Genomic DNA, 15,497 nt, shown 5'->3' on the forward strand with positions numbered 1-15,497 from the left:
TGTGTGTGTGTGTCTGTGTGTGTCTGTGTGTGTGTATGCGCGCGCGCCTCCGCATCAACTACGTATAGCTGCCCGCGTGCACCGATGCCTGTAAATGAACTAAATCCTGCACGCAGCCGGGGAGCATTACTGTCTGCTGAAGCCTAATTTCATCAACAAGCTCTGAAATAACGGCTCCGCCTTCCAACTCACCAAAACTTAAACCGAAAGTACGATGTTACCTCTCAAGTCGAGCTGCGATCTTCTGCAGACACACTGCATTGCATTTCACTCCAGTTTGGACTCAAACACACACCGAGCTGTCAGTTATTAGAATGTAAGTACGCTTTTGAGTTTAATTAATTATGCAATGATCAATTAAACTTACTAAATTACATGTCATTTTTTGTGCTGAATCATTCATCTAGACCCAACAGGTTGCATCATTTTTGATCCAGAAACACACAAATGAGTCAGAGCTGGACTCTCTTACAGTTTTAATTGATGCATTTTGAAAGATTTTTTTTAAAAAAAAATTAATAAATAAACAGGCATATTTAGATTTCAGCCAGATGTGGGAGGTTATGAAAACTTTAACAGCCACGTCAACTCCTGTTTTTGGATTAAAACCATAACAAAGTCAACGTTATCAGCATGTCATGAGTTTCAGTTTAATTTCATACATTGTAAATGTGTTTTACTACATAAAAATGTGCAGTACAAATGACAGAATGATTTCTGTAATGTAAAGATTAGGTCAAGTTTTGTTTTTTAACACTTTCCTGGCACCTGAACTGCAGTCCATCAACATTTTGACATTTTGACACGTTTTTTTTTTTGTTGTCATTGTCACTGATGTCCAGCAAACTGGACCTGAAATTAAACAGTGACTGTGTGGCTGAATTTCTGCCCTTTAGCTTTAATTTCAGGGTGTTTTCATCAACTCTGGGTGAACAAAGCAGGGATCGTATTTCTCCGTTATTGTCCTGCTGCTTTGTTTAACAATTTAGGGGACGTATGAAAAGGTTTATACACTGTGAATGTGTAAAAACTCTCAAATCAATCAGTCAGTCAATTGAAATTGATTCTTATAGCAGCTTTCATACAGGTTAGTCCAGTTCAAAGTGCCTAAGTACTTAAGTTAACCCTTAAACCTTACAGTCATTGTTTCATTTAAAATTCAGAGAACTGGAGTACAAAGCTGTAACAACAGAAATGATCCTGTTATAATACTTTCAGACACCGAGGAAAAACATCCCAGAGATACGTAACTGTAAACCAGTAAAACTGGACACAGTCTAGTTTCAATATATTGGGACTAAGTGAGCAGCACAGAATACAACTTCAGTGACATATTTCCTTGCAATCTTCCTCATTTAAATAAAACTCGAGATCCACAGTTGGTTGTTTTTTTTGTTGTTTTTTTTTTTTGACGGAGAAAGTGAAAGCTTTCGTGTGTGATTATGTTACATCCGCCCTTCCCAGTCATTGATGAAGAAGTGCTTTATTGTCAGTCACATGAGTTATCACTCTCCAATAGGCAGGCGGGCACACACACACACGCCCGCACACGCACACACACACCCGCACACACACACACACACATATTATGTTGACTGGTGAGGGATTAAAGGATAAGGATGTTTCTTAGTGTTAACAAATCTCATGTGCAGAGCCAAACCAACAATGACAAGTAATGTGTGTGTGAATCCAAAATTTCATATATCTTATTCCTCTGTGCTGTAGACTTCCGCTGTTGGCGAAAAGCTATTAAAAGCACATCAATGAGTCACACTGTGGCACAGGGTTCATTTTCCTTCAACACACCAGAGTTTTGTTACAGTAGTTTATTTAGAAATGGCTCCAAAGACGTATACCAGCGATGTAAGCTGCACCTAATGATTGCTTTCATTATTGGTTAATCTGTTGATTATTTTCTCGATTAATCGATTAATTGTTCGGTCTATGAAATGTCAGAAAATGGTGAAAAAAATGTCAACCGCTTTTTCCTAAAGTCCAAGGTGACGTCTTCAGATGTCTTGTTTTGGTCCACAAGCCAAAGATATTCAGTTTACTTTCATAGAAGACTAAAGAAACCAGAAAATATCCACATTGGAGAAGCTGGAAGCAGAGAATTTTATTTCTTAAAAAATGATTCGAAATGATTTATGGATTATCAAGATAGCTGCCTGTTAATTTAATAGTTGGCAACTAATCAATTGATCGTTGCAGCTGTACAGCGATCACATTTTCAGCGTCAGGAGAACATTTCCTCTTACGCAAGACGCCACTGAGCATGTGTGGGAATGCTGTTCAGTTTACAGAGTATCGCTAGATTCTTGTGCTACATCACAACTGAAGTTATTTGAGAATATTTATAATGTAGCACAAAGTCAAGAGGTTTTTAATAAACAATGGAGGTCTACAGCACAGAGGAATGAGATATATCAGGCATTGGATACACAATATGTTTTGGTTCTGCACATGAGATTTGTTGACAATAAGAAAAACAAATAAAATTTCCAGCATTATGCTTCAAATCTGATTGTTTGTGTTTCAGCTCCCTCAAGGACACATGAGCAGATTGAGCCTCTGCTCTTTTCCGGTACTCTGTGATAATGCTGATGAATCTTGATTAAAGATCATAAGCTGATCTTTAAGCAACATGGAGTCTCAAAGAGGACTGAGCAGCAGGTGACCAGACCCCTGAGAGGATAATGGAGGATCTGCCGATGAACAGAGGAGGAACCGGTGCAACAGGTGGCCACGAAGAGGATTCTCCATTGTAGGATGGTCAGAGACAATATTGATAGAACAGTAGTACAGAACCTAAAACAGAACCGTGCAGCTGAGACACAGAACCAGAGTCAGCCCCCTGAAGAGCCCGCAAGACCCGAACAAGCCCAGAGTCCAGAGAGAGTCAAACCAGAGGGCCAAGAGCAGAAGACGAGGCAGCTAGATCCACTGCACTGGAAGCAACTCCTCACCCAACACGACTCAGAGGAAGAACCTGAAACTTGGCACCAAGTTAGTGTTTATTTGACTGTTTGTACTTTCTATTAATTTTATTCTTTTTAATTAAACTGTTTTCAGATGTGGATTTTTAAACAGCAGGAAGTCAGACGTCAATCGAGAGATTTCTGTCTTACTGTTTATTTTATGTGAAAAAAACACCATAGATACACTTTCCAGTATTTGGAAACACTATTTTTAAACATTGGTTACGAGATGACTCATCACTTTTAAGACCCTTGATATATTTTCCATAATTAACTTGTATTTTAGACAGAGGTGTGGGATGTGTGAACATGTAGGTTTTTGTTCCAGCCTGTTCCGATAATACTTATACTAATACTTATACTAATACTAGTACTAATGATAATATGAATAATAACAATAATAGTAATAATAATAAATATTCTCATAATTCATAGTATTATTTTGTCATTATGCAGGTGTAGACTTTTATTCCAGCCAACTGCTGTTAACAATAATTGTACTAATACAACTAAAAATGAACCACAAACATGTAATACAAGTGTATGCATGAATTTTAACCACTGACTAACAAGATGTGATGTGTCTGCTATGTTTGGATAGTTTATGATAAAATATGGACTTTGCACATCAGTTTATCTGATGAAGAAAACAAACCCACACACTACATCATCTCTGGGAAACTCAGTCAGCAAAAGTCCATCAGAATTTATTTTTAATTTCCTCATAAATCTGACCTTTAATCTGCAGAAACTTCTATTACAAATTGATCAACACTGTGAAGAGCATTATTAGTAGTATTTGTAGTAGGAGTTATGCTATTACATTATTGGTATTGTTACTATTATTGTTACTATTATTGTTACTACTACTACTACTATTATTATTATTATTATTATTATTATTATTATTATTATTAGACATTCTCAGACAACCAGAAGAATTACATAATATGGTCAATAAATGGTCCTAAAGCAAAAACATAAAGTGTTAAAACTAAATGTGAAACTAAAAATGAAGTTGAAGTATCGAAGGTACAACAGTAGATTTAATTTATTCTGGGACGTTCTTCCAGACTTCCTGGTTGCGCTTTTCGTCTTAAGTACTAATTAACTGACAAGAGAAATTCTTAGATTAAATTAATAATCATAATTATTATTATAATTATTATAATAATAATCTGTTTACATTCCCACTGGACTTTGGATACACATCTACATCATCAGGATTCTTGACTCACAAACTGTTGTTATTGATTTCCAAAATCTTGATGATATTTTTTTTTTTTTTTTTTTTTTTTTTTTTACATCAAATTGATTTAAAAAAACAAACAAAACACATCAACACAAATAAAGACACTGTGTGTGAAATCCTGGCTACACAACAAAAACAGAAAAGTTTAAAACATCAAAACAGTTTGAAGTTTTTCAGAGTCACTTTTTCTAAATCGTTTCAAAGTTGGGAATCCTCGATAGGTGTTTTTTGAGGATATTCTCTGGATCTTTGTGAATGTAGCCCAAAGTGATTTCAACATCGGGACAGAAACCAGCCCCTGAATTCAACTGTGTTTGTGTTTGATTGGAATAAAAAGAACAGACTGATTTATACATATAACAAGTTTTTAAAGTTTTTATCAAGTACAACACATGTCTTCTCAGTGTTTAAAAAATCATTTCCACTTTTTTTTTTTCCACTGCAGCGAGTGTCCAGAGCTGATGCTGAGAGTTTGCCCACACACCTCCGCCCATTCAGCAGCTCTGCAGAGTATAAACTTGTGAAATACACTTATCAGCAGCTCCAGTACAGTGGCTACTACTGGGGGCCGATGACAATGGAGGAGGCACATGAAATACTCACACACGTACCTCTGGGCACCTTCCTCATCAGGTAATCCACCACTTTCATTTAAATTTTTTAGGATTGTTTTATTTGTTTTGAATGTTGTTTCTTGCCTAGATACCCAGAAAGTTCTGCTTTTAATTATCTGGATAAATAAAGTTTCAATTAAATAAAACAAAAAATAAATAAATTACACCCAGTGATTTAAAGTTCACCTGGTACTGTTTACTGTATTTATGATGTAAAACATGTATAACTTACTATAAATTGGAGTTACATTCATCATGACTTTCATTGGTAACACTTTACTTTAACCTCCCCTATTTATCTGTAATATAAGCATATAATAAATAGTTTGAAACACATTATAATTTAGTTATAAGCACATATAACGACATTTTCTATATATAATAAACTTGTATTACTGTACAGACTTTTCAACTATTATAGCTTCTCCTATGAAAACATATTTTATTTCATTACAACTTATATTATCTATAATTAATGATATTATATTGCGCTTCATTATCTTTTTTTGTATCTCAGAACTTTATTTAAGTGGACAAATCACATGTACAAAACAGAAGTGAAGTAAAGCCACCAGGAGATAAAAAGCAAAGCTAATAAATAAGGCCTAATTAAAAAATAGCTTATACATAAAATAAAGTAGTGAATAATACAGTTACTTTAAGAAAATATTACGTAAAAGAAAAGTTGGGAGAACAAGTTTAACTGCTTTGTTATTGTTAGAGGGTTTCATTTTTAAAGGAAATGAAGCAGCTTATCTTAATTACATTTGCTCTTATGCACGTAACATAAGTAGTGTTCGGGTTTATATATCATTTATTTATTTTATTGTCGACATGAAATCTAAGCAGCACATGTTGAAAACACAAAACAAATACAGGAAGGATATAATAAACAATGAAAGCTCTCATATCAGGCCAAACATTGTGTGACACGAGAGCAGTTACACAACAAGTGAAAAGCACTTTCATTAGCAACTCATAAAAGCTGCAGTTATCAACAATGTCACTTTTAAATCTCGTTCAAATAAAGGTTAGTTTGGTAATATATTAATTTAAAGCTTGAAAGAGATTTCTTTAACTTTATTAGTTATTGTAAATTAATGATGGAAGCTTCAGATCTTCTCCAAGTGAAGGTTTTGAACCAGATTATTCCAATAAGATTCTTCATTATTACACAAAGAGGTGTTGCCGTTTATCATCTGCTTCACTAGGAGGAGTTAACTTATACCTAAGTACATTATAGCATTTTATAAACCATTTATTAAATGCAGTAGTGGACCGTGGAGTCTCGCACTGGGCCTTCAATAGTCAGATTGATGACCCCGTCACTCACACACACACACAAAGCACACTTATCGCCAGCAATTAATATCGAAACAATATGCAAACTACGTCATTAATTCCACATTAAAATAAGTCCATTACAGAATTGCCTTCCACCACCTTTAAACTCATGTGCTCAAACCAACGATGCAAACCTGGTTATTTCTCCCACTGAGACAAATGCATCAGCAGAACTGCCAACCTGGCCTTCTGATGCCGTAGACGTTTGCTCATGTTGTTCAGCAAACAAAAGGAAGGATTTTTTGTGTAGTTTTGTGAGCTCACCAAAACCAAACCCCCAAACCAAATTCCTGGGAACTATGTTGAAATCAAAACGTTTTTTAAAAATAAAATAAATAATTTCAAGAACTTATTCTATTCTATTATTTTAACATAACATTATAATTACTCATTTGGAATATTTTATTAACTAAAAATTACACCTTTCAAAAATGGTCGGGCCCTGAAGGCCCTGACTGACCTCCTCTGATTAAATATTTATACACTGTTTATAAATGTGTAAGTGTCATCTATTGTATTCACTTATATTGGGTGTATTTGAGGTAATGTTTAATTTATCTTATTCTATTTTAATTTCCCTATGTACCTATTTTTGTGGTTTAAAATCGACAAGTCTGTATATTGTCATCCTGTACTAATTTTTATCTCTTGACCAAGTCCAATTATATTTCCTATAAAAAATATTATATATTACGTAGAAAGTGACTGTTTATTGCTTTGGTGTTGCAGAGACAGCGGTCAGCCGGATGTTTTCTTCACTCTGAGTTACCAAAGCAATGACGGCCCGACTAGCGTTCGTGTCATGGTGAACAACCTGCTCTTCAGTCTGCATGGCAGCCACAAGACTTTTGCTTCACTCTTCGCTCTGCTCGATTATTACACCGGCTCTTCCTGTAAGCTGACCGAGCCGTATCGTAGGCAGCGGCCAGAGAGCCTGAAGCAGATGTGCAGGAGGGCTTTTATACGCACTTATGGAGCAGACAGTACATGCACCTTACCTGGACTCAGTAATCAAATGAAAGAATATGTTCGTGCCTATCCTTATCATATATAGTATGTAATAGTTAGTCAATCAGTCAGTCAGTCAGTCAGTCAGTCATCATAAGAAAAATCAACATTACAGTTTACACACATCATTACACAGCGATGAAAGACAGAGATACATGAAGTGCAACACAACAACGACAGGCAAAACAACATGAAAACAAGACTCATAGTTCCATTAGCGAGTCACCCTATTTAGGACTGCTAAATGTAATGTATATTTATGTATAGAGTTCATGTATGACGATGTTTGTGTTACAGCTTGAGTATTTGATCTGCAAGTTATTCACAGCTGGTTTGCACACTTAACAAAACTGTATGTGCAGAGTTATATGTGGCTCATATAGTATTTGTTTGAATAATAACATTTACAAGCACAGATCCTCACTTCTTATCTGTGGATACGAAACCAGTTTCAACAAATCCTGTGTATATGCTGCACTGTTGCCTCTTTAATACATATCAGTACTTAGCATCCATCAAAATGTAAAAATCTGCTGCTGTTTAAAGCTGCATTAATTGATTTGAAAAAATCTGATATATTACCAGTTTATAAAGTTGCGAACAGTTGCCTACTTACTAGGAATGGAGCCGAATCTGAATATGGTATTCAGAAAAGCTCACATAGTAGGTTTTTACAGATATTTATTTTGTACAAATATTTTAAAATATTTAAAATAAACTCTCAATGAGTCACATCCACCTGCACATTTTCTTATTTAAGCATCACCCCCGGAGTCAGGGGTGTTCCCTAGAGATAAAGCTGAGCTACAGACACATGCAAAGTGCTTAAAAGGGACTCTCCATAACCTGCTGTTTCCCTTCCCCTTTCCACAATGTTAGGTTGTAAAATATAGGCAAAAAATTAAAAGTTCAAAGCGATAATGACTTTTGAAGTTCTTCCCTACAACTTACTCGCTGTGCTGCCTCTGTGTGACGGGTGTATAAATAGGTAAAGATCTGTCTATACAATGGTGCAGAGCTGAGTTTTAGCTCAGTAGTCAGCGCAGTCGTCTATGATCTGAGAGACTTCAATTTGAGACCCAGTTTAGGGACCTCCTTCGCAAGATGATTTATTGATGAACACTTATTTTAACATTTTAATATCCTAAAATCAATTTTAATATCCCCCCCCCCAAAAAAAGGATTTTTACGCCTATTTGCATTTTTTATTCGAATACAAATACAAATAATTTTGCTGCCTCAACAAATACAGATACAAATACAAATACTGGGAACTCCACATCCCTACTACTACACATCCAACACTCACAATGCAACATTAGGATTTATTTGGAGTTTTTTCTTGCCACATGATGAATGTAAATCTATTCTCTTTTATTGTGCTTTTTACGGAAGCTAAGAGCTGCTTTTTATAATGAGACAAATGCCTTACCACTTGTTTTCTTAATGGATAAAAGAGCCTATACTTTAAATAGTTTGTAATCCAGCTAAACTGCACATTTTTTCCAGTATCCAGTTAACAGTATCAGCAGGATTACTGGAATACACACCTCTGAAGTTGCAGCTATAGCCTTCTCATTAAATGAGAAAGACTGATTTGAATAATGTATTAAAATGATCCTGTTATCTTAAGAAAATAACCTTTTGTTTTCTCAAGATAATCTGTCATCCTGAGAAAACATTTTTATAAAGAGATAAAATAAAATGATTGCAACCATGGCTGCTTTTGGCTGCCGTAGTTTTGGTCTCCACCAACTAGTAAGTCAGGTAATTTTGTCTTTTGCTGAAAACGGCTGTATACAGGGGTTGATGAGAGCAGTTGAGACTCAGTTATACAGTAAATGTGTAAAACCAAAACAACCAAAACAAAACAATCTGGTAATATGAAAGTATTGATTAATGCAGTTTTAAAGTCAGGACTTTGATCCACTATTCTTCAACACTTGAAATAATGGTTTTGTATGTGTAGTTACTGTTTTCAGTTGTGGAATAACAAATATTGTACAAGAGTGAGATGCTTTGCAAAATTGTGTTCAGATTAATAAATGTTTTACTCTAAAAAATGCAATTGTAATGGGTGTGTTGCAGGCAGCAGGACTGAAGACCTAAATGCAGACACTGAGCCAGAACAGATATGAAAAGTGACTTTACCAGAAACAAGCTCACAGTTTGACACGAGAATGCTGTCCAAACAACACATCCAGAGGGGGAGGGCAGATAGCTGATAACAAACAGAACATTAGGAACAGATGGCTGGACAACATGACGATATGTCAAAGAGAAAGAGCTGGAGAGCTGGTTATCTACTGAGGGACTGAGGTGATAATGAACCATAGACTGTTGGGTTTTTTGGGGTTTTTTTTATTGCATCAAAACATCACTTACAGCATGTGACATTAAGTCAAAAACATAGAACATTTAGGCATCATAGTGTGATATGGATAACATAACAAATATGGCTCCATTCTCAATAAGACAAAAGTAATAGTAATAAAATAAATATAAATATATATAACATAAGTAACATGTATGAAGAAGATAATATAAAATATTAACAGAGAAGTTAGGAAATAAAATCAAATTTCTTTAAATAATCCTTAAATCAAACTAATTGTGTGAGCACATTTCTCGTTTATAATTTAAATAGACTCAAAATGTTCCTAAATTCAATCCTGAAAATTTCAAATGATGGGCGAGACCTTGAGAACTTGGCTTTGTGGATATGAAATTTACCCAGTAAAATTAATAAATTGATATAGTATAGTATTACGTTCTTGTCTCTCAACTTAATTAGATGGTTAAAGAATCCTGATGTGTACTGACGTTCATAAAATAAGTGTTTAGTTGTTTTTTCTTCTTCAGTTCATTCCAAATTTATATGGGAGAAGCAATGATGTTTCTCACTGAATATTAGGAAAATTGGAGTAAAAATAATTCCTTATATGTTTATTGGTACATTTTTGAGTTTTTATATTTATTCCGTTAACATGAAAGGCAGGTTCCACTTCCTGTAACTCCTCTTTCCTCTCAGAGCGGCATTTCATTAGCTGAAGGATCCCACGAGGAACAGCATTTAGTACCGTTTGATATTTTTTATAAGTGACGGGAAAAGTTTTAGATCTGAGAAATTCTTCATAACTGAAAATTTTAGCTTCATCATTTTGTAAGTCTGCAAGATAAATTATATATAACGTTGTAAATATAGTGATTTATTCTTTCTGGTTATGTATTCATTGTTCCATATAATAGTCTTGTTGGGGCAGAAATTATGGACAAAGCATAATGTTGCTGATTGTTGAAATTTTGTGGTAATTTTGTTTCATCATAATTACATAGTAATATAAATTGTAGGCCTCCCATTTTTCCAAAAATATTCTGCGATATAAAGTACCAAAAGGATTCTGGAGGTTTCAAATATTCTTTAATCCATTTTAATTTCACTGTGTAGTTCACATCCATAAAATCCAGTATCCATAAAATCCAGTATCTCCATGCCACCTTCACCCCTCAAATTGTTATTTGAGTTATTCTAATCTCTCTCTCAAAAATCCTTAAACCTTGAAAATGATGGCAATGCAAAATAGGTATTGAAAGCAATTCAACAGCTATAAGAAAAAGAAATGGAGAACTGGGGCAACCTTGGAGATGAATGTTTTACCAAAGCCAAAAGCCTGAAGTGAAGTGAGTAATCTATTAGATCAAGAATCAGCCTTATATTACAACTTATATGTCAATGATGAACCATGGACTGTAAAAAAATATGGAAGTAGCCACCGTGACATCACCCACTGGTTTCTGAAGAGCAGGTATGAACATGGACAGCTCCAGCAGTTGCCATCTTGGCAATGTATGACTCCGCCTAACTCCCCGGCTAATCCAAAATGGGCAAAGAGGTGGAGCTGAGGGGGGCTGAATAAAGCCTGTTTTTTTAAACCAGGCTTAATTAAGAGCTATTATAAGAGCTCTTATAATACATCCATGCCTGAAACACGCCCACTTAGCTCAACGCTGCCAAGCTAGCTAAGGCTAACAAGCTAGGCTATGTGGCTAACCTTGTGGTCTCCTTTCTCCCGGTTGGTGCCGTTACTGTCGCAGCTTACGTTACTTGAGGTAAGTTAACCTGAAACTATACAACAACTTGAAATAATGATTTGTGTTATTGAAATTATACTACACAAGTTTAAAATGCTTCCACGTTTTTTTAGATATATAATTGTGGTAATTTGCAACACTACATTTTGTCAAGACTTGCAGAAATTTGGCCAGTGTTACCGTAAATCAGTGTGAAGCAAAGCAATTAACTTGAATTTAGATTCCCTCATTAATTTAGTTTCGAGTTGTTGATTTGGATGTCACTTGATTATACTTTTAAAAAGTTAATGTTAATAAGCTAAGTTGCATGTGAAGGTAGCCATTTCGTATCCTTACAATAAATATTTTATTGATACTGCCTTGCAAAGCCATGATTATTATTACCACTTTTTTTTTTTTAACATATCAAGGAATTATACCAAACAAGAAATTTGAAAATCTGCAGTTCGATTCTCAGTGTGCATAACAGTTTACATCAAAGATTATAGGTCCCCACACTAGTATTGCAAACTGTGCACATATTTATGGTTTTGACATTGATAGAAATCTTCAGGAGACTGAAACTTATGAGTACTGCTATCGACAGTCCTGTGCGAGATTATTATCTTGAATATGACTGTTGAGACAGAAAGGCACTTTCATATTTGTTAAAAGATGATTTCTTTCATTATATCAATCCTTGTTGAGGTCATGGCCACCTGTGATGCCTCCACCTGCTACACACAGCATCAACTGTAAGTACCAGTCTTGGCTAGTTGACTTTAGAAAGCTGATATTATATCGTCTGTTGTCAAAGGAAAAAAACATTTATTTAAAGACTGACATCTATATTTTGAGGTGTTGCGCCCTTGTTCCATTTTACATAACAGTATTGTCAACATGAAAAACTGAGCCACCCTTTATAGTTAACTTTATATTTTTCATTACCTGAAGCATTTATTACATTCATTTATTTTCCTCTCATATTCACAGCGTGGATCATTGGTGACAGCTGTGTCCGGCGTGGTGCCCAGAGAGATGCAGAGACTATGGGAAGAAACCTCAATGTGCCAGATGTCCCTCACATTTGACATGACCATCCTGGACTATAATGAAAGATGGAGTTCATTTCACACCTAGAGGAAATTATATGTTTTTAAGTATTAATTAGCTAATTGCCTTAAAAACCACCTCCAAACACAGTGAACTGCTCACAGTTGGTAGTGTCACTGCTTTTGAATTTTTCCTGTAGGATCCATTTTGTTTGGCCTAAATATGGCCCTGACTGTCACTGCTAATGCTGAGCTTTCATTTTATTTTATTTTAAATGTAAATATTGTCCACCTTTTTGCATTTTATTCCCCTTTATTTGAAACATTTAAGGGTTAGTCTATGATATCTTCTAGCTCACATTTCAATCAATTCTATTTTGTCTTCAATACTGACTGAAAATGTTAGATTTCTCATTCAAATCTGACTATAACTTGAAAGGCAAGGCAAGGCAAGTTTATTTGTATTGTACATTTCAACAACAAGGCAATTCAAAGTGCTTTACATAGAGCATAAAAGACATCAAGACAGAATATAAAAGCAACACAAGTAAAAAATACATTTAAATACACATAAAAAGTGTTAAATTTGGAAATAAAAAGCTTAACAAATAATAAGACAGATAAAACAGGGGAATAATAGTTAGTCAAATTTGGTTTAATAAAAGGCAGCGCAAACAGAAAAGTCTTCAGCTGTGATTTAAAAGAACTGAGAGTTTCAGAAGACCTGTAGTTTTCTGGGAGTTTGTTCCAGATATGTGGAGCATAAAAACTGAACGCTGCTCCTCCGTGTTTAGTTTTTACTCTGGGGACAAGTAAATCATACAATACAGATAAAATATTATTAATGCTCAACTCTTTTGCCAAGGCATAGAAGTCTAGCTTGAGTGGAAAGTGAAAATATTCCCACACAACGTTTCAGACTTCTGACCTTTCTCAAGACATTGTCTTGAAATGTCTTTAGAAAGGTCAGAGGACCGAAACATTGATGTATTATTATGCAGAGTCCATTTCTGTGTGTGCGGGAGTATTTTCACTTTCTATTTGAAAATAACTACGGAGCCTTTCACCCAGCAGAGAGCCTAAGAAGGTTCTGGAGATTCCCTTTTGTTTGTTGCTCTCTTAGAAGTCTAGTTTAAACACAGGAGAATGTGACTCATCCAAACAAACCAGATGGTCCAGTGCTGGATTAAAGGGCTCAAAGTGCAAAAACAAAGAATTACCTGCACCCTCAATAGTTTCGAAGGCCCCTAGAACGTATCATTTATTTGCAACATTGCAAACTCTGAGAAGGTGTTACTCAGTTAGTAAAGTAAACTTTATTTATAAAGCGCCTTTCAAAACCAGAGTTACAAGGTGCTGTACAATGCAAACAATTGAGAGAAAAATAGAATTGAATAAAAGAAAGTGAATGAAAAAAAGTTTAACAACATGGAATATCAATATAAAAACAATAAAACCATAAAGAGGGTGGGGTCCACAACTGCGAAAGCAGTATTATGTCTTGTGAAACAAGTGATGTTGTTCTGGCTGCTTTTCTTTCCTTTGGAGAAAGAGAAAGCAGTCGGCACAGCACTGTCCTCCAGGAATGTCCTTCCCTAATAAAAATCACAAGAAACATAAAAATGATTGCAAAGTGGCTGTTATTCATAAAAGAGGTTTGTGTGTTTAAGTTCTGCGGATATTCAACTTTGTACTTGAATGTGGTTTTAGATTTAACAGTGAACCACCAAGACAGTTGGAGTATGAATGTACAGAGTGCAGTTCATCCACATTAAAATTATTGTTGCAGTTAAAAGAATATTTAACTGTTCTCAAAGCTTACCGGTCATAACTTTACAGCTTAATAAAATTTAAACGAGTGAGTTATAAAAAAAATTCACCACCGTACAGTTGTCATGAAGGGGAAAAGTAGCTATAGAGACCAAATCTGTTTTTTGTACCAGGCTGTAAACATGTTTATTTCTGCTGTAAAGTTGGACATTTTAACATAGGTTTCTATGGGGAATGACTCACTTTTGTAAACAGCCTCAAGTGGCCATTCGAGAAACTGCAGTTTTTGACACTTTGGCGTTGGCTTCATTTTTCAGTGCTGGAGGTTGCTGCTTGACACCAACCAACAAATACTGCATAGTATACCTTTAAGTACAATTTTGAGGTGCTTGTACTTTACTTGAGTATTTCCATGTGATGCTACTTTATACTTCCACTCCACTACATTTCAGAGGGAAATACTGTACTTTCTACTTCACTACATTTATCTGACAGCTTTAGTTACTTTTCAGATGAAGATTTGACACAATGGATAATATAACAAGCTTTTAAAATACAACACATTGTTAAAGATGAAACCAGTGGTTTCCATCCTTTTTGTCTTTTGACGTCTTACAAAAAGCAGTGTGTAGTCGGGTCACATTTCAGATGTCTATGAGTTGTTAACAGCTCCACCAAATAGTGATTCTTCCCTCTTAACTTCTCACATGGTTTCATTTCAATAAATCTTAAAATGATCCAATAATTCACCGAAAATCAAAAGTTAGAGAAAAAGTCCAAAAAATGAAAACAGTTTTGTGTATCAGAACTTTGTTTTTTCGTCTGTCCTCTCCCATTAATCATCTCATGACTCCTCGAATTTATCTGGTGACCCTTTGGAGGGGCCCGACCCCTAGTTTGGGAACCACTGGACTAAACTATCTAACTGTATATGAAGTAGTTCAAACTAGCTCCACCTCCAGCAGCTACAACAGTAACATGCTGTTCTAACACTGATGCTTTAGTATTAATAATCTAATGATGTCATATATAATAATATATCAGTCAGAGGAACCAAACCACTACTTTTACTGCAATACTTCAACTACATTTTACTGCTAATACTTATGTACTGTTACTTACTTTATGCAGGACTTTTACTTGTAATGGAGTATTATTACATTGCTGTACTCTGAATACTTCTTCCACCACCATTTAGTTTAAGTCAGACTAACTTGACTTGGCATGTGACGTGCCAGTGACATATATCTCTGTGTCACACATATGCACAGAAAAAGCATGTAAACATGGCGCAAAACAGGTTTTTTTTGTAAAACAGTACAAGTCTTCTGTCATCTGTTCCACTTCCTGTCCTAAATCTGACAGGCAGTGGCCCCTTTAGTCTAAATTAGCCCTGCACCAGGGACAC

General features: G+C 35.2%; 1 protein-coding gene across 1 annotated transcript; it reads left to right on the forward strand.

Moving 5' to 3' along the window:
* Positions 1–8,360, forward strand: LOC137179988 (suppressor of cytokine signaling 1-like). Its single transcript, XM_067585125.1, has 4 exons — positions 1–316; positions 2,540–3,006; positions 4,676–4,863; positions 6,918–8,360. Exons 2-4 carry the CDS (start codon positions 2,770–2,772, stop codon positions 7,240–7,242), a joined length of 750 nt encoding a protein of 249 aa, XP_067441226.1. The 5' UTR covers positions 1–316; positions 2,540–2,769; the 3' UTR covers positions 7,243–8,360.
* The last annotated feature ends 7,137 nt before the right edge of the window (positions 8,361–15,497 follow it).

This window comes from Thunnus thynnus, chromosome 3 (assembly GCF_963924715.1).
Source record: "Thunnus thynnus chromosome 3, fThuThy2.1, whole genome shotgun sequence".
Lineage (NCBI taxonomy): Eukaryota > Metazoa > Chordata > Actinopteri > Scombriformes > Scombridae > Thunnus > Thunnus thynnus.

Bases quoted from the DNA above. Each gene is read 5' to 3' on its own strand.
- LOC137179988 (XM_067585125.1), top strand. From the start codon at position 2,770: ATGGTCAGAGACAATATTGATAGAACAGTAGTACAGAACCTAAAACAG. The intron at 3,007-4,675 runs GTTAGTGTTTAT...TTTCCACTGCAG, and splicing joins AACCTGAAACTTGGCACCAA to CGAGTGTCCAGAGCTGATGC. The intron at 4,864-6,917 runs GTAATCCACCAC...TTGGTGTTGCAG, and splicing joins CTGGGCACCTTCCTCATCAG to AGACAGCGGTCAGCCGGATG.